Source organism: Leucopleurus acutus, assembly GCF_964270905.1.
Source record: "Leucopleurus acutus genome assembly, chromosome: 14".
In the NCBI taxonomy this organism is placed as follows: domain Eukaryota; kingdom Metazoa; phylum Chordata; class Mammalia; order Artiodactyla; family Delphinidae; genus Leucopleurus; species Leucopleurus acutus.
The window spans coordinates 64,600,760-64,627,788 of record NC_139156.1 but is presented as its reverse complement, the minus strand read 5'-3'; the positions used below and the strand labels follow the sequence as shown (position 1 = coordinate 64,627,788).

General features: G+C 34.3%; 2 protein-coding genes across 2 annotated transcripts in view; one reads left to right on the top strand and one right to left on the bottom strand.

Annotated features, from left to right (window-relative positions):
• Positions 1-7,109, top strand: part of LRRTM3 (leucine rich repeat transmembrane neuronal 3) — a gene marked incomplete at its 5' end in the record, with an annotated part of 177,915 nt that extends 170,806 nt beyond the window's left edge. The window contains one exon of the mRNA XM_082854159.1: positions 6,877-7,109. Within this exon, the coding sequence (XP_082710285.1) occupies positions 6,877-7,086 (210 nt within the window). The remainder of the gene's footprint in view (positions 1-6,876) is intronic.
• Positions 1-27,029, bottom strand: part of CTNNA3 (catenin alpha 3) — a 1,620,647-nt gene that overhangs the window by 1,083,456 nt on the left and 510,162 nt on the right. The gene's annotated exons all lie outside the window — the stretch shown is intronic.

The following is a 27,029-nucleotide window of genomic DNA, read 5'->3' as shown; positions in this document are numbered from 1 at the left end:
TTCTTGTTAAAAAGAAAAACTAACATCATTTAATTGGAAAAATTTCTACCAATTTCCAAGTCAACACAGACATCTAGTTTTAAAATCCCTAAAGGTCTCCCTAAATAATCTTACACGTATTTTATCTGGGTGTATATGTAAGGCTCCTATCCCAGTCCAGAATGTTCTCCAGATTAGACCCTTCCCCTTACACTTTGTATTTGGCCAATATGAGCTTAGTAAGAAGAAGAGAGCTTTGATTTTGAGCTGTCACCATCCATCCACATTGTGAATGCCTGATCAACTATAGGTTTCTTTCCTGAGGACCCAAAGTGCAAAGCAGTATCAGAAAGCTAAAGTGTAGCTTAGCAAATCATAGTGTTTACCCTACTGGAAATAAGATCCAGTGTTGATAATTGGTGTCTAAATAGTATCAGACACATGATACTGTGTTCACCTCTCTAGGCTCCAAAGCCAGTGTGAGTTAGATAAAGTGATAAATAAGAACTAAAGCATACTGGTTAGGAAGTCAGGCAACCACTTCTGCAACTCACCAGGTAAATGATTTTTAACTAATTACTTAAACCATCTAAGTCTTAGTTTTTTTCAACTGTACAATGGGAATAATTATATTTATCTTACAACAGCCTTGGGAGGCTTAAATAAGATGACCTGAGTGCAGCATGTAGCATGGTACCTAGCACACAGTAAATGCTCAATAAATGACAGTGATGATAATGAGGAGAAAGTTAGAGACGTGTCCAGGCAGGTGTCCAGGCAGACCAAGAGATGAAACAAGTGCCCACAGCCACTCAGGTGGCTAGGAAGAGAAATCACTGCAGAAATCCTAAAGAATTAAGGTAGGACCAGAGGTAACATCTAGGCAAACTTCGACACTCTTCCAGTGAACCAAGCTGCAGTGTGATAATTTCTTACACGATTTTTCTTATATAATACTTACATTTTACCAACTGCCTCAATACTTAGAAAACAAAATATTAATTAGTAACATGATTTTCAAGAATCAAGCCAGTAGAAAAGATATTTTCCATCAAGTTTCTTAACATTACTCAAGTAATACCAAAGACACAACTTTCTATTTTTACCATCAGTAAAACTACCAGCCTGTACACAAAACTCATGTTTGGTAGCACTGAAACAAATGTTTCTAACCAATCCCCAATACACATAAAGTTGCACATACTCTAACACAACCAAAGGCTAGTCTGGAAAATTTACATAACCTATATAAATGAAACAGAAAGTAGAGGCATCAAGATAAACAAGAATAAAGTCATTAGCAAGTGCATTTTGAAAAAATTAAAACACTTCTTTAAATAGATTGAGAAATTTACAAGCAGTGGTGTGATATGTACATGTGTGTACTCACATATATCTATATGTACATATGATATAATGTTTTTAAGGAAGGTAATTTCCCAGAATAAAGTACATTTCAAATTCCACTTCTTTGCAAAGACAGAGTAATGATTCAGACATGATAAAAAAGAAAAGAAAAAAGCATTCACTATTTTCTACATGCTGCTTACATTTAATTAAATAGAAATATAGTTAATCTCGAGAAATGAATTTACAAATATTTAGTTTTATTTTTGACTCTACTGATTAGGCATGCCAGTCATACAATCACTAAAGTAAACAAGGTAATAATATTTTGAGCCAAGATAATGGCAACAGAAATGAGAGAAGTGGATGCATGCAAAAGATATATGTCATTGATGTCAACAAAGTAACGGACAAAAAAATGGGACATTTGGAACAAGGGACAAGGAAGTGTTGAAGGGGACTGGCAAAGCTGACTTAACTTGGTGCTCCCCAAAACAGAAAAAGGACCATGGGAAGAACTTAGTTTGGATCCAGAGATAATGAGCCCAGTTTGAGACAAATTTAGAGACAAACTAGAGAAATACTATTAATTGGAAAAATATTATAATGCCTGTTTTTTATTTTATATATTAATAGGTAGAAATAGACAACTGAAAATTCATTAAATTTAGTAGATGAAAAACAAATGTAAAATAATAAGCCTCTGAATTACAACATAAAATGGGGCAAAATGTCTTGATAGTGATAAAGGCTACATCTTAAAAAATTAATTCCTTCATGAAGCAAGTCTGTTTCTTTCACTACGTGCAGATTACTGAAAAACAAAACGCTGTTAGCTACAAAAACCCTAAAGTAACATCCTTTCAATAGCCTAGAGAGGTAGAATACTCGCTAGGTAACATTGGCCTTATAAAAATAGAAGATTTCGCCCGTGATGTATGGGAACAGCATGGGCATTCTCCTCAATGATAATCAATAGAAATATTTATACTTAGAAAAACTCTACTCAGAAATAACATTCAACAAGCAAATATTTCCTATGTTTTGCAATTCTAGAGAGGGAAAAACAACCTTTTTATTATTCCCTCTCAAAAGTGGACTGTCATTTTCTGTTCTTCAGAGTACTTACTGTACTTAAAATAATCCTTGCTATCCTACGGAAAAGATGTTTAAATGGCCTGTAACCAACTAATTAGAATATGAGCAATACACATGCATATTTATATATACACATATATATGTGTACAAATATACATATTATTTTGCAGTGAATATAAGATTAAAATGACCATTTTTACTTAATCACAAATTGGAAACTTTAAAAAGTTATTCTTTCCCCTTAAAGTCACAAGCTCGAACATTTTAAATGAATGGGAAAAAAGACTTAATAATGAGTTATTTTTATTCATCTAACATTACAAAATTTGTGTATGTGAAAGGTATATGTGTGATGTTGAGACAGACATTGGAAAATAACTGCTTAGGCAAATATCATTGATGTCAAGACAGTAACTAGTTTAGCAGAGTAGAAATTTTTCCTGAGGGGAATTTCCTAAATAATGTCAGCTTCTACCTCTCATCATTAGAATAGCATATAATGATTTCTTAGTTCAGACTCTAGATGATATTGCTTTCTGGGGAGTTAAGTTTTCATATTCTTGGAACTCTATAAGTTATGCCTTAAGAATAATTAACTCACCTGAAAACTACTGACCTAAAGTATCGAAGGAAACCGTAAGTAATTATAAATAGGAGTTTATCGGGTTAAAATTCACTGAAAGAAACTGTTCTCTCAGAAAGGACAAGAAAACTCTATGGACACTTTAAATAGAGCCCTGTAACAAAAGGTCTGGGGAAGCAGAGGCTTATTAGATTTATATCTCCTACTGCCCTTGCTGTTCATTTTCATTTTATAAAATAACATATTTGGGGGCTTCCCTGGTGGCGCAGTGGTTGAGAGTCCGCCTGCCGATGCAGGGGACACGGGTTCGTGCCCCGGTCCGGGAAGATCCCACATGCCGCGGAGCGGCTGGGCCCGTGAGCCATGGCCGCTGAGCCTGCGCGTCCGGAGCCTGTGCTCCGCAAGGGGAGAGGCCACAACAGTGAGAGGCCCGCGTACCGCAAAAAACAAAAACAAACAAACAAACAAACATATTTGGGTCATCTTCAGGTAGGGTGACTAAAGTGATTTATTTTCCAAAATGGGACAATAAGCATAAACTGGAACTGTCCTGTTGAATACTCTATCCATAGGGGAGAGCATGGCTGTGTGCCTCTCCCGCACATTAATATAAATCAGGTAACAATGGAGAAAGGGACGGAGACAGAGAGGATGAATAGAGAATACCCAGGTCAGATTGGAAAGGGAAGAGAAAACATAGGGCACAAGGTCACATGACTGACGATTATGTGAGGAAGGAGAAAGGGCTGCTATATTTACTGACTGGGTGACAAGAATGGATTTACATGGACTGTATCTGAGCCTCAAGATATTTGCTTAATGCCAGTGGATAGCCTCTCCATCACTACCCAGCCACTATGTGTGCATGTGTGTGTGTAAATAATATTTCTATAGATACAGTATACATCTATGTATGTATTTTATACAACAAATATGAAATAGTTGTCCAAAACTAATATATCACCAAAATTTGCACTTTCCATACCACATTTAAATAATTTTGAAATCATAAGTAACTGGCCACAAGATTATATATATATATATATATATATATATATAAAATGTATATGTGTATTTATGTATGTCTTTATATATTGTGTATATGTGTATGTCAATACATGTGTATATTGCTATGAATATACACGTGAATATAACTAATGCTAACTTTCAGATTTGCAAAATCATTTAAGTCAGCCTGGGAGAAATCTACTGTGATGTTGTATTCAGATAAGTTAAGCTGTTAAATTCTACTTACAAATACAACTTAGTATGTTATTTTCTTGATATTAAGATATCATCAACTTTAAGAATCACTTTCAATTGCAGGGAAGAAACTACATGTTAAACAACCACACTAATTATAAGTACCATCCCAATTTCAGAAAGATTAAAATGTGAAAAATATGACTTGACATTAAAAAAGTATAACCAAGGGGCTAGGAGTTTTAAAATAAAACATATCCCCAAATAAGAAACTCTATAAAGAAAATATGTGGGATTTTTAAATAAATAATGAGCACTAACTACCTGATATAGTTCAAATTAGGACTTGCACTCTGGATACCAGCAGCCTCTAGATACTAAATCAAGCAGGAAATTGTGTATACACACACACACACACACACACGCACACACAGAATAAATGTATCATGGTTTATTATTTTTCATAAATCATCACCATAAAAATTATGAATTATTCACAGTAAATTCCAAGTAAGCCAGGAATGATATAGCATATATAAACCATAAGTTTCCATGACAAATAAGAACAAGTATATAAAATCCTACAGATATATGACCCATAACACATTACAGAACATTGATTTCCCAGAGGCTAATGTTAAACTCACGCACCCAGTAACAGTTCTATTTTCATTCTCTCCTATAACTCAAATCTATTCATGCTGCACAATTACTTTTGCATAATAATATATTGTATTTTAGTTATCTGAGCTATTTCATCTGTAACAATAGTTCTTCCTTATTTTAAATGAGCATCTTTGGAAGCATCGTATTATTTTCTTTATGATCTTCTAATCACCTTGACCATTTTTTAAAGCGTATGATGTCTTTCATTCACACATCAGGTAGCATGCTTCAAATTTTTAAAAATTCACATAAACAGGAAGAGTTCTCAGGAATGTAATTTGATGAAGGGGATTACATTTCTGTCTCCAAGGACTAAGCCCTACCTGTTTGATACATTGAAATGTTCACATTAAAAACACATTATAATCTCAAAAGAAGTGAATACAAGAGAAAACAGGGAAATAACAGCTCAACTAATTTTTACTAAAGGAAAACTAAATAAGGGTAGAAAGATAGGGACGGAAAGAGACAAAAAGGATTCTTATGGATGGATAAAAGGACTAAGAAAGTAAAGAAGGAGTTAATAAAATCTAGGGCTTTGGGCTCCAATCTTAGCTGAGATCAGAGGAATTTAGTCTGAGGTGACCAAAGAGAAATAGATTTTATCTACCACCAAATAAGAATGGTGGAAGTTTTTATCCAAGGTAATTCAACAACATGAATTAGTAATTAGGATATTAAACAGAGATCAAGGCTGAAGTTTCCTCAAAACTGCCTACTTTTTAGAACAATTTTTTTAACCTTATTGAAAGAAATGGGAATAATCTCTAGACTTTGACATCTGATTACATTTCAAACTACCTTTTGTCTGTAACACATATGTTTCCCTTCTGTTCACAATGGTCACTCTTGCTTTTTCCTAGTTTTAGAACTTGCTTCCTTTCATTAAGCTGCAATTAGCAAGAGTCCTTCCACACATATATCGCTGATTCCTTCAAACTAGCCTCTTCCTTGGTTGCTTTTAGACTCTCATACAAGCCAGAGTTTCTTCCTGGGCGTTCTCTAAACCTTAGAGTTTAGATATATGGATCAAGCTACAGACATTAATGTTTCAAAGAATGCTCATGGCAAAATAAACATTAAGAAGGTATTGACAGGGGATACATAGCCACAATCTTTACTGACAGTGGCCAAGCTGTGACAAAGCTACAGGTGCACAGGACTATTTCGGCAATCATAGCACAGTCAGGCACCATCATTGCTACTGTCCAAAAGAGCACCTATGGGAGTGAAGAAAAGGTGCTTTTTAAAAAAGACCATCATGAAGATAACCCTACTCTTTATTTCATAGCATGTTACAATGTTATAGCTTTTCTGAAGTAATATTAAGTTATAGTATCCAGATCATATAGGTAAAAACACTTTAAAATGTGGAAAAAAAAAAAAAAAAAAAGAAGAAGAAGAACTTATTGGGTAAGAAGAGCCAGAATGACTTGCCTAGACAATTCTCTTCTGCAGTGGTTCTCAAAGTGTGGTGTGTGGATTAACAGCACCAGTATCATATGGGAACTATAAGAAATACAAATTACAGGTCCCACCTCAGACCTACTAAATTAAGAAAAAACCAGGGAAGTGGATGTTGGAGCTGAAGAAGGGGGAGGTGATTTTTATGCATGATACAGTTTGAGAACCACTGTTCAATTGTATTCCAATACCATAAGTAACCAAATAATATTTTTCTTAGTTCTAAAACTACAAATTTACCTCACTGAGGAAAAGCATTCTTCTGACTTTTCTAACAAAACTTTTAGCATTTTCAGAATCGCTTAGGTTCCTATTTATCTGAAGGTTCTAGTTAAGAATTGAGCAGCTCCATCTCAGGCTTTAGAACTGTTGCATTCTGCGTGCTAGTATGAGAATGAAGGACATTGGTGAGACAGCGGGGGACTCCTGAGCCACAGATGTACCCATGGTAGTCAGGTCAGCACTTCACATTCCCCAAATCTTGCCCCCAAAGTTGTCTTTTTATAACTGACTTTTCTCCTGTCATTTTTCCCCAGATACCTTTATCAATGAATGTGTCAACTTTTCTGGCATACGACCAGCCCACAATAAGTTACTGTGGGGTGCATCACGAACTTCTCTCTCATAAATCCTTTGAAACGAATGCACAGGAAGATACGATGGAAACACACCTAGAGACTGAGCTGGACCTGAGCACAATCACAACAGCTGGCCGAATCAGTGACCATAAACAGCAGCTGGCTTAACTGAGCTAATTGGTAACCATGGGTTGCCATCAAACTTTGTAACCTCAAGGACAAAATGAGGAGGATTTGTTCATTGTGGACTCTCAAAACAAAAGAAAACAATCCCCTGTTAAAATAAACAAAAATCCAAGATTGATTCATGAAATAAAGAAGACATGAATTGTTTCAACTCTACACTTTATAATTAGCTAAGTTGTGCAGTATTTTTTTGACTTAGAGTATGACCCTGAAAAAAAAATCTTTTTTCTCAAAACTCATCCTACCTACCTGTAAAAACTGTACAGAGCTAATGTATTTTTCATATTGTAAAGTTTCAATTATAGAAACAACTCGTATGTACAGTACCATAATTTAATTACATTTTACTTTACACACTTTATGTATTTCAGTTTCTAAAATTTTAAATTAACAAAAATTATTTCTTGTGTTATTCAGAGTTACTCAGTTTTGTAGGGACTGTTTTGTTACTGCTTTTGTGCCCAGAAACCTTGACTCTCAAATTATGTGCTGTGCAAAACATGCACGATTTTTATCATGCTTACTGTGTAGAATTTTATCTACTTGGTCCAGAAATAATACATTAACCAAAAAGGGTTTGTTGAGACTTATAAGAAGTTCTTCAATTACATAGACAGGTCTTTCTTATAAATGAAAAAAATCAAAGATTTTTTAACACTTCTCAGACTTAACTGTTGCCTTGAATTACAGCCTAGTTTCTAAGCAGTGAAATGTAATGATAAAGAGGGATATTTTAACAACGTATTTCTGAATGAATGACTCATTATTTCATTCTTTTGAGTAACCCATTGTTAAGGGTGGGGGGAAGCATGGACAAAACATCACTGGAAACAAAGGCCGTAACCACAGCAACAGAGTTTGATATACTTAAAAGGTGCAGCTGCCAGTGACAAAGAAAAACTCTGTTACATCTCATTACTTCAGGCCAAGGTGGGAGAATAAAGCATAATAATTGTACAGTAGTAATTTCTCTTAATTAACCCAACGTGGTTTACCTAAAAATAACCATCAGTGCAAAATGTGCCTGGTTTTAAGACAATTTCCCATTTAGAATGGTGAGGCTATATTTTAGCAACATCTCAAAGGAAATATATGAAAATTTTCACTTTGTGTGCTACATCAATTTTCTCCTGGGAGAGAACTCTAAAACATCTACAGCTGATTCAATACAGATATGAGCCATGGTGGAACTTTATCATGCAAGTAGACTGTAAACATCCTTAATATGTTCTAAATTGTTTATATTGCTATCCATAATGAGATTCACCTCCAAATTATCTGAAAAATAATCCAGAGTAATTTGAAACCACCCCAGATCATATATGGATTATCCAATTGTATTATAAAGTTAATTCAATCAAATTATGAAAACCTGACTTTTCAGAGGCTGAAATAATCAACTTGTTTGTTGTTTGCTTGACACAGGTTACTGTTTGAAAATATTGTTATTTTATCTATGGTATTCACACATTCTTTTGTGTTTTTTTTTAAATATAAAACTGCAAGTTTCAATTGCTGTTACACTAGAAGTGCTTTTTTTATGTTGTCATTTTTAATTCATGACATCAAAAATAGGTTGAGAGTGTGTCAATCTAATAGGGATCAAACACAGTCAAAAACAATGAAGAAAAGAATTTGTGAAAACCAATGTCAAACTTTCAATTTTTTATTTCTTCCAAAGAAATTCAAAAGTGTAGTTTTATGCAGGTTTATCATGGCAAATTTAAGAACAGGTTCAAAGAGAATGGATTAAAAAAATCAAGAGCAAATTTTTGTTGAAAATATACTGTCAGAAGGGAAAAAAACAAAATGTTGGAAGAGCAAACTCTTACTAATTTAAATGAAACTAAATGTCACAGTACTTGTATCAACTATCTAGCATTCCAGATTTTGTAACATATTTTGCATAAATTATTTGCTATTCAGAAAATTGTCATTTTTAGTTTAATTTTAATCTCTTTTTTTCCAATTTCTAATTTCCTTGCACTGTATTATTGTCAGAGTATTCTTAATCCTCTACACTGATATTTTGCTTTGCAGTTAGCAAATCTATAGAGGGTTAATTATAAATCTATTATGTGTGGATCTGAAATCTGATGCAAAATTTTATTTATTATGTAAACCAAAATGTCATTTGCAATTTTTTCTCATAGCAGTTGTCCTTGCAAAGATTCAAATATCTTTTAATTTGTGTAAATAAGCATTTTATATCTTCTCTTTCCAGACATTTTCAAACGGACAAATGATTTTTAGAAATTTTAAAGGTTCCAGGGAGCCTCACAAATATATGCCCTTTATTTCCTGAAGCAAACTGCTTTCTTTCTTAAACATTTTAAGTTCACCTGAAGTGAACAACTATAAATAGAAGCAGTCACCTTGGAACCAGGTGCATGGGAGGTCTTAGCTCTGTGCATCGGAGGACTTATTACGTACATTAAGAGCCAAATAAACTAAGAATTTTGGTATTTGTCATATTTGAAATTAAACCCAAAGGATCTTTAACAGGAAAAAGAAAAAAAAAGATGCTAAGTTACTTGTTTGCTTAATTTTTATTCTGCCATGTCCCGGGGTGTGGGGGCTTTGGGGAAATGAAAACCTGCTAGAGGAGACTGTCTCTGGAACCTTTAGCATACATTTGCAATTTATATATTTGTGTCTAAAATCCCTATTTCTAACCTGTCTTTTTCAGAATTCAGTAATCTCCCATTTCCTCTTTCTAACCACCCCATGTCTTCCTTCCTGTGTACTTCTCACCTCTTTAAACAACTGAAATGTTTCTATGTTTGGAGTTGAAAAATGCAGTTCAGCCCAACATGGTTACAATACCAGCGGTAGCTACAGCAAACACATTTATGCGGTGTTTTGAAGCTTACAAACCACATTCCACATAAATTATCTCATTTTGCCTTCATAACCAATCTATGAAGATACATTAATACCAAAGAAGTTGAGACTTGCCCAAGAACACAGGGTTAATAATTGGTGGAGTTGAACTACTCTCAAAATTCAGACCCTATTAGTCTTTCCACTATACTAAAAGCCTTCCCTCTCTGATCAGGGCCAGAGAATTTCCAGATAGTAAATAGAATGAAAAAATGTTTGACATGTTGTTTAGTAATCCCCAATTTAACTCAGTTCCTCTATCTGTATAATATATGGGCTAAATGGACTCTTTCTGTGTGCTACTCTGGGCTCTCACATTAAAACTCTTTTTTTTTTTTTTTTTTTTGCTGTACGCTGGCCTCTCACTGTTGTGGCCTCTCCCGTTGCGGAGCACAGGCTTCAGATGTGCAGGCTCAGCAGCCATGGCTCACGGGCCTAGCTGCTCCGCGGCATGTGGGATCTTCCCAGACCGGGGCACGAACCCGTGTCCCCTGCATCAGCAGGTGGACTCTCAACCACTGTGCCACCAGGGAAGCCCATATTAAAACTCTTTATTCAAAAAGTATAACAAGTCATAAATTTCTTAACAAATCATATCATTTGTAAATGTGTAGAACTGTTGCTTCCAAGAAGTGGATGTATATAGGCACCAAGGTCCAGAATAAAATTGAGAAGCACAAAAAAAAAACCCAAAAACACACAAAAAAACAAAGATCACCAAAATCGAGATTATGCATAGAGTTATAAAACAGATTCACAGTGTGAGGCTGAACATATGTTTAACACATGTTCAACTGAACACACATTCAATTCAGAGCTAATTGGAAAAACCTTTGTAATTTTATTTTTTTCCTTTTTTGTTTCAGCAAAAGTACTTATTGAACCATGAATTCTTACATCTATCTTAATAGAGAATAATTTTCTCTATTCTCCTTCCAATAAAAATGAAATGTAATTCATCCAAACTGATGTACAGATGCAAAAACATATGCTAATAAGCAAATAATATTTTTGATCAGCTCATTTTATCAAGTCTCTATCCCTACTCCCAAAACCACAAAATCAGACAGATTTTAATATAAATTATATTTTTAGAAGGAAAGAGAACTTGCCCAAATTTAACATCCAAGACAAATGACATAATCCTGACTTGAAATCAGATCAGTATGACTCCACAAACTGCTTAGAAATAGAATCTTTTTTTCAAAAATATTTTCTGAAATAAAACCACTGTATATGAGATTAAGAATATATGTCTTAAAAAAAAAAAAAAAGAATATATGTCTTTCTCTGCTCCTGACTGGAAGACAGTTATCATCTCTCAAACTCAACATTAAAAATAAGTAAAGGGCTTCCCTGGTGGCACAGTGGTTGAGAGTCCACCTGCCAATGCAGGGGACACGGGTTCGTGCCCCGGTCCGGGAAGATCCCACATGCTGCGGAGCAGCTGGGCCCGTGAGCCATGGCCGCTGAGCCTGCGCGTCCGGAGCCTGTGCTCTGCAGCGGGAGAGGCCACAGCAGTGAGAGGCCCACGTACCGCAAAAAAAAAAAAAAAAAAAAAAGAAGTAAAGAAACTGCAAGCATGAAAACAGGTACCTGATATGAATGAGCAGTAAGCTGGAAGAAAGAAAATCAGATGTAGATTTTCTGCTGGGTAGATGGTAGCCAATGAAGGAAAAAGTAACGGAACCAGCAGATATTCAGCCTCAGGAAAAAGGATAAGAAATCTCTAGAGTAGACATAATAACATCTTACAGTGGCATAGCTCTTAACAGTTTATCAGTCAGGGTAATGGTATAACCACCTCGTAACACATAAAAAGTCCCGAGGTCCAGATGGGGTGATTATACAGTAAGAAATCCAGATATGTTAGTCTTGCAGTAAGTAAGAGCCTCCAACTACTTTTATTACCTTCTCAACTCACCACAGCTGTCCCTAACTAGAGAGGTACTAAAGGCAGAGGATCCAGGGTCAAGGCTTTCAAAACTCTGACATACCCACAAGGGTGGAGTAGACTGACAATCAGCAATTGTGCTTCATTTTAGTATCAACTGTAATGGGGAAGAAATAATTGAAAATTTAAAAAATATATACCAAACGGTGATGGGTTATTTGTAAAGATCTCTCATGGCTTACATAATGATTTTATTATGAGATAAGAGGCTTATATGTAACATTTTTAAGTTAGGGTAAAATTGGTGTTTAAAAAAGTCCACAGTTGATGATTTACCTTTCTATTAAAGACAGTGACCTTAAAGCAAAAGAGTGCCTCAGCCATGTAGCACTTAGAGAACTCTTGAATTTCTTCCTCCTTTCTCCCATCTATTTATAGATTTTCTTTTATATAACATATATCTTCCCAAAAAATTAAGTGAAATTTTATTTTGTATAAATCAAATAATATTTCAAATACATTAAGGGACTATATGATAAAGGATCCTTGAAGTAAATCCTTCTTGTTTTCTCATCTGAAACACCACTCACTAATTTATCTTTTGTAAACTGATTTACACATATCTTGTGTTGCATAATGCAGCACACGGCCTTAAAGGTTCTATGGTGCAGTCTTTACCTCAGACTGTATAAAAGAAAGGACTCTCTAGTTTTGAGCAGGTCTATAGACGCTAGAGTGATCATTTTCAGTCAGTTTCAGTTAGGGAAGTTATTTATCTGGACTAATACGAAAAATACTATTAAAATAATACGAATGGATAAAGTTGACAAGTTATATTTTTTCTAGTTATTGGTTTAAACTATTGTCACCTATCATAGCATCAAAGCTACTATTAAGAAATCAAAATGAACCCAAATCCCTTGGATCCAGACTAGATTTACTGAGTCAGAATCTCTGGAGCTAATCTCTAAGGCATGCTAAATTTTGCAAAATATTATTCAGATGAATTTACTTTTGCCAAGCCATTCAATTGTTTTTTATTCTAGTCTAAAATTCTTCTTGTGCTTTCCTATTCTAATGTGAATCTAGTTTGCTAAGCCTGGATGAACATTTTTCTTGATTAGAAGAATGTGCAACAAAGGACAACTATACATAAAATGGTCAGGTTTTTCCTGATAAACTCTTATTTATAGATTTTGCTCCCCACTAGCTCTTTCAACAGAAGTCTCTGAAAACTATCTTAAATCAGCTGGGTTATTCACTTATTACTTGCTTTCATGGATAATAATATAACTGTTGAAAAGCTGGAGGTGGGGAGAGAAGAAGGACTAATTTATGATGTAATAGGCATTGTGTTGTCCTCATTTCATTCTCAAACCATCTTAGGAAACAGGTACAACCACCATTTTAAAAAAAGGAAAATAAGAATCATGGTAGCTGAATAATTTGCCAAGGCTTATATAGTAGAGTTGAGGATTCAAATCCAGTGCTCCTGACTCTAAGGATGTGCTCCTACCACCCAATAGCACATTTTCAAATGTTAACAAAGACCACAATCAATATAATTAGGCTCATATATTTTAATAAGGGGTGTGGAGACAGGAGGAAAAGAATGTACTTTCCTATTCCTAAACAGAAAAATTACATAAGCTATTTCACACTGTGTAGAGATTTCCTTCAATATCCCAAGTCCACAACTTAATGGAAAGAAATATCTTTTTCTTGAAGTTTTATACATTGTTTCCTAAAAAGCATGAACATTTGAAAGAAAAAATCCTTCAAATAATAAATACTCCCAGGGCTTCCCTGGTGGCGCAGTGGTTGAGAGTCCGCCTGCCGATGCAGGGGACACGGGTTCGTGCCCCAGTCCGGGAAGATCCCACATGCTGCGGAGCGGCTGGGCCCGTGAGCCATGGCTGCTGAGCCTGCGCATCCGAAGCCTGTGCTCCGCGACGGGAGAGGCCCGCATACCGCAAAAATAAATAAATAAATAAATTCTCCCAAATACTCATGTTTTATTTTCATTTCCAATTTTTCTAGCATATTATAAACTTATGACAAAAACATGATAAGTAGATATCCATAATATAAACTTCAACTGGCCAAAGATGGAGGGAAGGTTGTCAATTGAAGCAAAAACTATATAGACAGTCAATAAAGTAACGAGTGCAATGACAATGTGAAAAAAGACCAATCATCTACAGTCAGAAAACGTTGACTGGCAATGACATGGCTTAGAGGTTGCAGAATATTTCCTTTGATGATTTTATGTGGGGATATGTTTTGTAGAAGTATCATTACCTACACAAATGATATGGGATCTAGGAGCACGTTACATAAAGGAGGCAGGAAGATAACCTCTATAACAATGTACATTCTGCTTGTCCTGTTACTCAGAACATATTCAATAATATATAGTTTAAATTAAAAATAAATATAATTTTCCTTGTGAAGGTAATACAAATGTTTTTATCATTATGTGCAGGTGGCCAAATAATTTTTTTTACATTTATTTTTAAATTCACATCATCAAATAAATCTTCCTTAGTTTCAGCTATTAACAAATGATTATTAAATAGTGGTTACTGGGCTTCCCTGGTGGTGCAGTGGTTGAGAGTCCGCCTGCCGATGCAGGGGACATGGGTTCGTGCCCCGGTCTGGGAGGATCCCACATGCCGCGGAGCGGCTGGGCCCGTAAGCCATGGCCGCTGAGCCTGCGCGTCCGGAGCCTGTGCTCCGCAACGGGAGAGGCCACAACAGTGAGAGGCCCGCGTACCGCAAAAACAACGAAACAAACAACAACAAAAAAAATAGTGGTTACTATTGATTCCATTAGTGTCTCTAGGAGCATTTTATTAAACCACTGGACTAACAATCTCTCCTATTTCTCCCTGAACTTGCACAAGCCCAAGGTAATATAATTGGGAAGTTACATTATCATTTTACTCCGTCACACTATCTGAATATGTAACATCCATGTAAAAAACAGTTTTTAATAATCCACATGGGATTCAAGAGCCAGTAAAATACTCTGTAAGTCAAAATTCTACTAAAAATTGCCACTACTACAACTGTGATAAAACTATATGCTATAAACTTAAAACAATTAATAAATCCAGCAAAGAAAGAAGCTCTAGCATCCTGAATCTAATATCATTACATCTGTTCATCCTGGCACCACGACCACCATACAGAAATTATAACTGAAATATCTGAAGTAATTCTGATTTGGAACAACAAAGTTGCTCCTTGTATCTGGGTTGAAGATGTGATAAAGGACAATGAAGAAGGCAAAAAAAAACTACACATACCGAGAGGTAGGTAAAAGAAATGTGATTTATTCTCATTAGATAGCCTGCAAGTAATTTTAAAATTTAAGACTAATAATTAAAATTTACAATAACATTTATGTCATCAAATGTCATCAGTAAAAACCAATATTGACATTAGGGACATAAAAACAAGCAGATATTTGTGATGGCAATACATATTAAATAGATAGAATTAATTCTACCGAAAGAGAAAATACTAAGGATAAAAAATTAACTATCACTATTATTTCTCCTGAGAAGAACTGCAAAGTCAGAAGAAAAGATTCAAACTAAATACCAAATGCTCTTTTCAAGATCCATTTTGAAATAGCCCAAATATAAGCTGCTTTTAACCATGAGTAATTACATTAATTCATAAATACCTAGTCAGATTCTGAGGTTGAGAAATGAACTGTGTTTTAAATATACTCCATCTGTGCTTACTGTTTTACATCAATGATATATTTGCTTTCAATTACAGATACATAAAGACAATGCCCTAAACAGTCTGATGAAAACATGGTGAAAGACTGGATCAACCCTATTCGTTCTGCTCTACTATAACGCAATTACTGGAATAGCATGTCCACCACAGTCGGAAGCTGGAAATATGGTTTCTAAAGTCCTCTCTAGAAGTTCTTGACCAAGACACTTGTAATATTCATTATCTATGGGTGTTATTTTATATTCATTTATAAAATAAGGAAATTATTGCCTTGAGACAAGAGCCTAGAGACCCATCCCAGCTCTACTCTGACTACATTTATAACAAAGAGGTCTAAGGAAAGACACTGAATATCTCTGAACGTCAGCTATCTGGAGAAAAACCTGAGGTCTTTGTGAGGTGGACAGTTTTTCACCTTTGGATTTGATGAAATCTTAAGATCAGTGTACTGGACATCCTTCAAAACTCTTTGCCAGTTCTTCCTTAACAAACTCCAAACTTGAGTTTCTTGAACCATTGTTGGATTTTAGACATGCCTATTTCACAATGAACCCTTGTCGTACTTCATCATTTTCTGGAAGAATAACATAAGGCTGGGGTAGTAGCCCTTATTAATGTTTTCCTTGCATTTGATTCCAGTTATGGAACAAAAATGTGTGAACTAATATGACACCTTGGTACCACCATAAAGGGATAGGAAGAAGTGTCTTTTAACAGATAAATACTTTAAGTAATATAAAACATGTAGTTTGGAGTCACTTCTTTTAAATTTAATAATCAAATATAGATTTCAGATAAGTATATGCCTTCAAGCTACTCTGAATATAAACATAATTCTCTATAATGATGACATAGTTTTATTGTCATATACTTTCACTTTCTGAGGGCAGACAATTGACTGTGCTCTATAATTGCCACCAGAATTTAATTATTTCCAGAAATAATGACTTAGTACTAAGCACTTTAAAACAAAATGATAATAATTAACACTTAATGTTTACTTTTCTAAACATTTTACTTGTATTAATTCATTTAATACTCATTAATATGGTTAACAGGATTAATAATAACCCTATAAAGTAAGTACTATTGTTATCCCTTAAGAAGATAAGGAAAATGATGATCAAAGTGACTATGTATTGATAACATACAGCTTCTAAATTGTGGAACAAGAATTAAAATTCAGATGATATACAGACAAACTGACCCCTACCAACTGCCCATTTAAACTCCGCTTCATAAGCCAAATACTTAAAATTCTATTCACTTAAGGCTACAACTGAAGACATCAATATAATGGATGTGTTTATTAGATAACCAATATATGTCAAGTGGAAAGCAAGAATCTTCGAGAGATATAAAAAAGTATACGATATAGTCCTCATTCTCAAGGGACTTATAGTCTCAGCAAAGAGAAAAGGCATTCATATTAAGAAAAAAAAAATCAAGTTAAATTGAATACCTGTAAGTGCAGACAGCAATCAGAAGATGAAATCAAAGTTAGCAGAGTTGTTGGGGATAATTCTGGGCAAAAGTGAGAAGTGAGATAGAAATATAGAATGTAAGACTAACAGTATTCAGATGGGTAAAATGAAGAGAGGGAAGTGAAGAAAGAACACTGTGTTTTTATTTATGTACATTTGTTACTCCAATAGTATTTGTTAGAGTCATGCTTGTCTGGCATAGAAACACCAAACTCAATTTTTGTCCTGATTGCCTAAAAGTTCGGACCCAAATTTTACTCTGGCCACAGTAAACTTGTGACCTTTCTAGATGGACAAAAATATTTCCCAACTTTTCCTCAACTCTATTTCTCTTTATATTGCTATTTATTCACTGTATTTTATTTTTCTTTGGGGGCGGGGAGGTGTTAAATAGTATTAATCCTTTGTGGAAAATGTTATATCTGTTTCATTAAAATGTTCATAACGCATTTTGAAGACTGATTCAGACAATTTTATTAATTTAAAATAATTATGTGAATTAAATCAAATAATTTCTTAGAAGCTAATAATTATAACATCCTCAGTCAAATTACTGTTTGGCATCAGGTGAAAAAATGGCCTACCAATTGACTGACTTTTTCTTTTTACAACCTCTTCAGTCTTTATGTTAACCTTGGTAAATATTAACCATAATTTTTATTCCAAAAAGTAAACACAACTTTTACTTTTGATTGCTCCATTTCACAAATAAAGAAACTAAAGTAGAATATGATTAAAGGTCATGATCAAAATCACTTTGGTAACAGAAAACAGACCCACTAATAGAATTCACATTTACTCAATATTAATTTTCACTACAGTAAAATATTTCATGAACACATCAAAATTTAACAAAATAAGCAGAATTATTTCTGCCTTAAAAGTACAGACAGGGCTTCCCTGGTGGTGCAGCGGTTGAGAATCTGCCTGCTAATGCAGGGCACACGGGTTCGAGCCCTGGTCTGGGAGGATCCCACATGCTGTGGAGCAACTGGGCCCGTGAACCACAACTACTGAGCCTGCACGTCTGGAGCTTGTGCTCCGCAACGAGAGGCCGCGATAGCGAGAGGCCCGCGCACCGCGATGAAGAGTGGCCCCCGCTTGCCACAACTACAGAAAGCCCTCGCACAGAAACGAAGATCCAACACAGCAAAAATAAGCTAATGAATTAATAAACTCCTACCCCCAACATCTTAAAAAAAAAAGTACAGACAACTGTCAATAAAGTTGTTATATTTAAAAAGTGCAAATGAGGTTGAGAAACATTCTCTATCAAATTTTGCTTATCATTTGGACTATTAACTTGCAGCTATCTCTGTGGCCACTTGATAGTTATAAATTTTCACTCACAGGTATTTATTCTGAGTGCCTGTTCTTTTCTATAGGGATTATCCTTTATATTATATCAATTACTTTGGGATTTTTAATTCAATTCAATCAAATAAGTATTTATTCAGCTTTTACTATAACATGCAAGGACTAAGATAGGTGATAAAGTGACCAAATGCTTAAAAGTGAATAAATAATTGCAATTCAGTGTGATATTTCTAAAAATGAAGTATATGCATGATGCTATAGGATTGATGGAGAAAGAATAATTAATTTTGCTGGAAGAAAATCTGAAAAGTCCTCAAAGTAAATGCCATTTGAGACTCTGGATTCTCAAGTTTGCCAGTCACACAACTCATACCTGTCCTGCAGGATCCACTCCCCACTCCTAATGAAAGTTGGGAGGTATTTTAGATGTTTATGAGTATTACCTTCTAGAAATCTAGAACTCTGATAGTTTCTGAGTCTAGTATTTTCCTCAGATAGTTAGCTACTCCGTTTCTTTCCATGTATAAATACTAAAGAAGATTTTTTAAAATTTTCCCCTTCCACAATCTTCTAAATTTAATCCTTCAATCAAAAGTATTCAATTTAGCCATTCCATGGTAAATTCAGGACATATGAATTTTGTTAAATAATAAATAAATAAGTGTAATGGATTGTCAGATGTTTCTATTTTGCTTTGTTTTAACATGCCCCATGCAAATCCAGTGTGTGTGTGTCAAAAAGGCTATATTTCAGTTCTAACCTCAGGAATATGTGAAAAAATGTAGAAGAGGTATATTTGCCTGTGCAATTTAAATGTTCACCACTTACTGGTTATGACATGACTGATATTAAAGTGAATGAGAATTAGGTTATAAATAGGGTCTTTTCTATTCTATTCTATCAAACAATTCTTTTAGAAAGTGAAAAATATTAGTAAAGTGGTCAGTTCATCCGATATAGCAATGAGCACTGTTGCTCTGGTAGCTGCTCAATATCATTAACTTTTCATTTCTTTAAATATGTTCTTCCCTTAACAAATTCCTCTCTTTATGAGACTACCATTATTCCCAAAGGATTTCACTGTTTGGTGCTTAAGGCAATTTCTTATTAAATTCTCAAGAATGCAACTTACATTAAGCTGAGGCAAAAGAGTTGAAGCGAATTCAGTAACTAGTTCAAGGCACAGTTTTCTGATCTTCCCACTTATAAAAATGAGTATATTTTAATATTAGAATTCCAGAATATAACAATATTAACATGAAGAGAGCTCATCATGAAGAATGCTATTTTAGTGGATGCCAAAGAACTTGTTTCTTAGTGGTCTCCTAAAATATTCTTGTGGATTATGAAGAGTGTGCAGTATGGCAAGGGCAGCCATGACAATCCTATATATGGAAATGAAATGTATATTATATTCAAATAATTTTTTTCAAAAATAAATTACATATAAATTTTTACTCTAGATAGTTATCTATAGTGTGGCCCATGCTATATTGTAGTAAATGAGCCCGTAAAACTGAGTTCATTAGACTGGAACTATCTACTATATTAAATACCTAAAATATTCTTAGTATGAGTACGTTGAATATTATCTTTGAAATGTTACATATGTAGGATGTATAATTTTTTCCCATTTTTAAAACTTTGTATAATTTTTTAATGACTATAAAATTACAACAGCCTTTAGGGTTTCTGAAGTTTCATGATTGTCCTTAATTCCTATCAAAGAGCAGCAAAATCTAGCCTGAGAAACTCCAGTTGGTTTACAAAGAAAATTTGCTTTTCATTTTATGCGGCCCTGTTACAATTAGTGTGAAATACTGACACTTACATTCCTGAGTGCAATAAGAGCAGGATGGAATGGTTATGGCAAATAATTGGACAGTCTCCAGAGAGGCTGTGAGAAATACTATTAGACCTCCATCTGCTGGTTGGAAATTCCAGGTTCATAGGGTTTAATGCTAGCTAAAATAAAAGGCTTTGATGATTTCTACCACTCCTTTTCAGGCTTGTACCCACCCCATCTACTTCCAAAAGGACTTGTGACAATTTATGGACTAAAACATCTGCATAATTAAATATTTTAAGCTAGTGATCACTAGAAAGGCTACATTTTATTATTTCTATTAAATTTCTCATTGCATATGTGTGCTCACATAGTGAGCAAGGGTGATAAGACTTGAAAAGGAAAAGTTTATATTCATTTATCTTGCAACATAAATTGTCCAATTACACAATATTATGCAGTTCTATTAGTGCACCAATACGGTTCTATTTTAACTTAGTTCCAGATCTGACAACCAAACCTAGTTTTCAAAGTAAGTCTTTTTTTCAATAAATTGAATATCCCAGTGCTTTAAAAAATTCAGCTAAGGCTCAAAGCTTCCCTTTTAAAAAGATCCTTTGACACTTTTCATAAAAGGAGCTCTTTGCTTGTGGCTGGATTTTAGGACTTCCACGAATCCCTTGAACATTCAGTGACTTGGCTTTATGTAACTATATGTGTGTATTTATGAAAGATCCAGAAGCTTGCTAATGAGAATTGCTAAAATAAATATATATATTAAAATATAAGATTATTTCTGCCAAACCATTATGTGATACAAAGTCATCCACTGGGGTGTATTTACATGTGTTACTGTAATGGACAGTAAGACAAAAAGAAATCCACCGAAGGACATTCCTTCTTCTGTCTAGAGTTACGGTATCCCAGAGAACACACCAATCTCCTCAGGAATACCGGTATAAATTTTTAATACGTGAAAAATATCCACACTATTCACCTGTGACTGCTTATGAACTTCCCAAATGGTAAGGTTCTTACCGACAAACCCCGAAGCATCTAGCATTTAAGCTATTTCATCCCAGAGAAAAAAAATTAAAAATTTTTTTAGAAATAAGAGTAACTGTTAGTAATAAATTATGTCCAAGTCACTCCAGCACAATGTATTTCAATCACTTCAGTATTTTTATCTCCCCAAAAAGTGTCAGAAATGAGACATGAAAAACTATTAACTGAATCATTCACTCACTGAATAGATGTTGTTGTCAGTTTGTTCTTTGGATGGAAATAATGAACAACTGATTTATTTATAACTGGTAATTATGATAATACACCTTCATTTTCCACCCTTTTCAGTATATTATAGATATTTTATAATTGTCTTATTTCATACCAGATCTAAAATCATAAGCTTCCATAAAAATTTCTTCTTTCCCAAGCTTTTCCATAGTTTCCTTTGATTTGGGGTGTAATTAAAATATTTTAACTGACTTGGTTCTCTTGTCTTATTTTTTTTTCTTTTCATTTTCTGCCTAAACCCTTGTGGAATTGATCCATATCTTAAATTTATGCAACTGGAAACTGAACTCTGAATTTTAAGTAGATGCAGAATACATTTATATAATCACTGTAGAGTGAATCTTGTTACCATTTACTTGATCAAGTTTACCTCATTTTTTTTTTTTTCTGAGATAGGGGGAAACAGAGCAGGTAAAGAAAGATAATAGAGGCAGACTTCGGTGCTATGTGACCACCTGGATAGGTGGGATAGGGAGGGTGGGAGGGAGGGAGATGCAAGAGGGAGGAGATATGGGAACATATGTATATGTATAACTGATTCACTTTGTTATAAAGCAGAAACTAACACACCATTGTAAAGCAATTACACTCCAATAAAGATGTAAAAAAAAAGAATTAAGGCAAGAAGACTTATTTCATCCCATTTTTCAATTATTTTTAGAGCAGAGAGAAACATTTCCCTTGAAGTTTTCATCTCTAACTCTGAAATCAATTTTATCTTTTCTATTCAACAACATTCTATTTAACATTCTATTCAACATTCAACAATTTTTCTATTTTGCTGCATAATATGCTCCACATACACTACAGTCTTCCCTCAAAATGTACTACAGGTCCATATAAGAAAAGACTGGGAATATGCTTCTACATTTAATTGGAACTATTGTAAAGGAAAATATTCATCACATTATAAAACATATTTTTTAAAAGAGCATGTGAGAAATTTTATTTCAGAATTAGGTCGAGGGAACCCCCCCCACCCCGGCACCCCGAAGATATGGTTGTGCTTTGTCCTCAATGAATGCTAGAGCCCTGTAATACATCCTATCTGTACAGCTCCGCTCAGGAACCCACAGCTAGGGTACCCCTGATAACATGGTAACCAGGTTAGCCTTCCTGTTGAGCATCCTGGCTTTCTTCTTTTTTTATATTATTTCCTCTTTGTAAGCCTATTTTGTTCATTTTATTTCATATGTCTTTTGTTATAAGCAGGCTCATTATTTGTTAGGGAGCAAAATGTACAAGGAAATAAAATAGAATTGCTATTCTAAAAGTATTTTTGATTCTTATTTCAACAGTGGTATAATCTAAATTTTGGAATACTCATTTACTTCTTTGTAGCATCATGCCCACTTTCCACTATCTCATCATCTTTAGATTTCCCGTTCCTTAATTTTTATCTTCCTTATGAGCTATAGAAACAAACTTACAGACACACACACATAGACACACACTCACACAGCACACTCCTTCTCCCTTCTCCCATATGCTGATCTTCAGATATAAAGATCACTAAGCAAAGCAAGACATACATTTCAATATATTTTCCACCAGCAGAAACATATTCTCAGGTGCTGGATTAAAGACACTAACAAAGTATATTATCAAAAGAGCTAATGAGGGTTAAAAATGAAGTTCTCAAGAATTTTTAAAAAGTATTTTCTTAGAGTAAGCCAAAAGTCTATGGGTTGTCATTAAGTGGCTCTTAACTATTTTCTAATATTAAATTCTACCTTAAAGTTAACCTAGGTATAGCTTGTAGACCATAAACCATGATTACTATAGTCCAAACATTCATTCCTTCACTTCCTTTACAGCCTAAACTCCTCCTTCTGAGCTGCCGAAACTCCTCTTTCTGAGCTGCCCATCTATCCCTCCAATCCCAGCCCCAAATCAAAAAGAGACAATTATTTTTTTCAGGTACATCCAAGTTTACCCATATGAAAATATCTTCAACATGATTTCATGATCCTCTTTAAGTGTCTCCTACTTACATTCAGAGAATTGGGGTTAATATGTGAGTTAAATTCTGAAACTTAAAATGTAGGTTTTAGGTACCATGTTAATAAACTATGAAATAAATATGAACAAAATCTCCCAAATTGAGGTTTAAAATGAATGTAGTTTTCATATCTTGTCCAAAATTTAATCATGATTAACTTCAGTCATAGATCATAAAAAATTCATAAAGGAAAAATAATATTTTGTCCACAAAATATATTAATTCATTTACATTTAACATTTCATGTGTATTTATATGATTAGACACTAGCCCAACTGCCAGATTTATGAAGCATGCAATAAAGACAAACTTAAAATATAATAATTCTCACTTGGCATGCAAATCCCATCTTTAGTTGAAAGTCCTAGTGCCCTGTTATTCCTTAAAATCAGAGAAAAGAGATCAAATGCAAGAAAAGGAAAATCAAGAAAGTGTATGTCAGATATTGTATTCTGTTCCCAATTATTGTATAATTCCTATTTCACGAAATTTCTTTGAAAATTAAAGAATAAATGGGTATTAATGTACTAACTATATATCTAAAACTAATATGTTTAATAAATTAAAATTTGGGAATATAAGGCCTCTACATTTATAGATTTGACTTACGCTCAGGCAAGGCTGTAAATTACATTTCAATTCTGTACAACCTTTGTAAAAACAGAGGTGTCTTCTTCATAAATAGAGCAAAATGAATTTACAAACCTGTGCAATATAAAAATACAAGTAAAAATCTTATTTAAGTAAATTATTAAGACAAGTTCATACAAAATATATCTATTCTGGAGTCTCCATGTATTTTTTCTTGTTTCTCATGCCATTAAGTTTTGTTATACTATATATATGGATGCAACTGGGACTATCAATACATTACTACCAGCACATACATAAAGTTGGGTAAGAAATTTGGATTAGTGGCTCTTAATTTTTTTTTTCTAATCCTAAATACTTAAACATGTAACACACCATCAGCAACTCATCATAACAGCGGTGCTCAGTGGTGTGTGTGTATGTGTATATGTGTGTGCATTATATGTGTATGGTTTAATGTGTGTGGTGGGAATGGGGCGCCTGCTGTGGAGAGGGCTGACACCTTCTATGCTTTTTCTTGGCGTTTCTCTGCTAAGCAACAACCCTAAAGTGTGTACTTCAATTACCCCATTTTTAAAAAATCGCATATCTTCATTCAGGTCTGAAGCTCAGTCCTACAGAATATAATGTAACTTTGGGTCAACCCCAATCAAGAAGACCCCAAGGAGAGATCTGAGCTGTAAAAATTTATATGTGGATATCCAAGAAATGAGTTTATATATCTAAGAAGCCTATAATAATCTATCTTGGAGGTGTCAGTTCAGAATCTCCATGGTTCTCTCACAAAAAGCCCAGGCCATTTCTCTGGAAGCCACTTTGGTCTGTATACACCATAGATTTCATCTATGGTGTGATATTTGACTAACTTCAAGATTATGGCAACACCAACTACCTAGGCTTCACCCAAAGGCTTCCTGGAAGCAATTAATCTGACAAGAGTGCAAATGAGACAATTCTGGTCACCCAGGTGATCATGAAAATGACCATGGGGGAAATAAGGGAAAGAGAAACAGATTCAGAAGTATGCTATAGATGGCACATTTTTCAGCAACAGATTTACACCAATACTTTTAAAGGATTCTATGATAGGAAATAGAGTTAAGGAGGGTAAGGGAAAAGGAAAAACTGGATATTCAGATCCTAGAAGAAGAAAGAGCCTCTCTTTAAGACAGAGTTGCCTCTTTTTTTCTAATAACATTTCATCTAACACTTCCTAGGTCAAAATATTCAAATGAATACCTAGAGAAATTTAGCAGTTTAATCCTTTCTGCTTACTCCTATACATTATTTTTTTAACATACATTCCTGCTCAGTATTAATATGTTTCCTCAGTATTTGACAACAATTTTTAAATAGGTATTTTCTTTTTCCTAGCATGTTAAAGAACACTGAACTAGATCTTGACTAGATGAGTCAACCAGTCCCTAGGTATAACTCCTGGAGTTGTATTAATTTCATTTGCTGCAGTGGCATAATAATTTACCATAAATGGCTTAAATTACAGCATTTGAACATGTGCCAGGAAATAATACTTTTCCCCAAAGCAGATGAATCATGAACCTGAAATACATAATGCACCTTGAAGGTGTTTATAATTCTTCCAAGGAGTGACTTATCCGTATGATAGAACACTGAGCATTTGATCTGAGTGGTGACCTTCCAATAGCAATGAATAGCATTTCAATGCTTTGGAAATGTTACTATGAAAACTAAATTAAAATAAATATTTAAAGTGGGTAAACACAGAAGTTTTTTTCTGGTAGTGCCTCCTTTGGGAGGTGGGAAAGCTGGACACCAAGAGCAATGACAACCTTGGCTTCCCTCCTTGAGTTTTTGTAGAAAGGCCCTTTTCCTTATGCTCTCCAAAATAGCTCAAATACCTATGAGGAAATTTGGTTGGATTTGAGAGTCTCAAAGCAAGTGTTATTAAAGTTTACATAAAGGAAACAAACAGTCAATACCACAGAGAAACTCAGTATTATTTAGTACAATAGTTCAAATAAATCTGTGCATCCTAAAGCCTAACCACTTAGAAATCAGTTTTGGAAATTAACATATATTATCCCTTATGATCTTGTTTTCATGACAGATATGGATCCATGAAATACATAAAAGAAAAACTAAATATGCTCTAAATAGCCTTAATTTTAATATGTATGTATAACAATATATATACATATTAAATATATATATTTGAATCTGCTAGATATACAGTATGCCCTTAGATTTATGCATCAATTCAACACATATTTATTGAGAACTCAGATATTCAAGGCACTGATAGGAATTAAAATAGAGATGTAGATGATGGTCTAAAAGAGTCTTAAAAAGGAATTCTGTCAAAATTCAGAATAAATGAAACAGAAAATTTTAATCACCCATAGTGGGAAACAATGATGATAAAAACCTAAGCCAGGCTGCAGTGGAATGAACAACAGAGTGAAAAGCAGAATTCTGGCTCTGATCAGTGTGACCTTTGTCAAGGTCAATTCACTTTGGGGCTTCTGTTACTTTATCTGAAAAATGAGGGAAATTTAACCATGTGATCTTCAGAGTCCCCTCTAGCTCCAACATTAGATAAAACTATACTCCATAAGCTTGATTTAAACCAGAAGGTGCAAACCTCATTCTTCACTTGTAATGGCTTCACTGATGAACAAAATGTCAGCTAAAATGAATTCCATCTCCTTTTTCCTTTCCTGACTCCAATGTGATGGAGGTACCAGTTAGGAAGAAAATAGCACTGAGGAGTTGGTATTCACAAAAAGACAGAACTGCATCCAAAATCATGATACTATGATTATGGAATTATAGAATTATTATTTCCTTAACATTTTGAAAATAGTTGATGAAAACAAACAATGAAAAGAAGAATAGATAGACAAGTAGAATGTCAGTGAAAACAACTGGGAGACA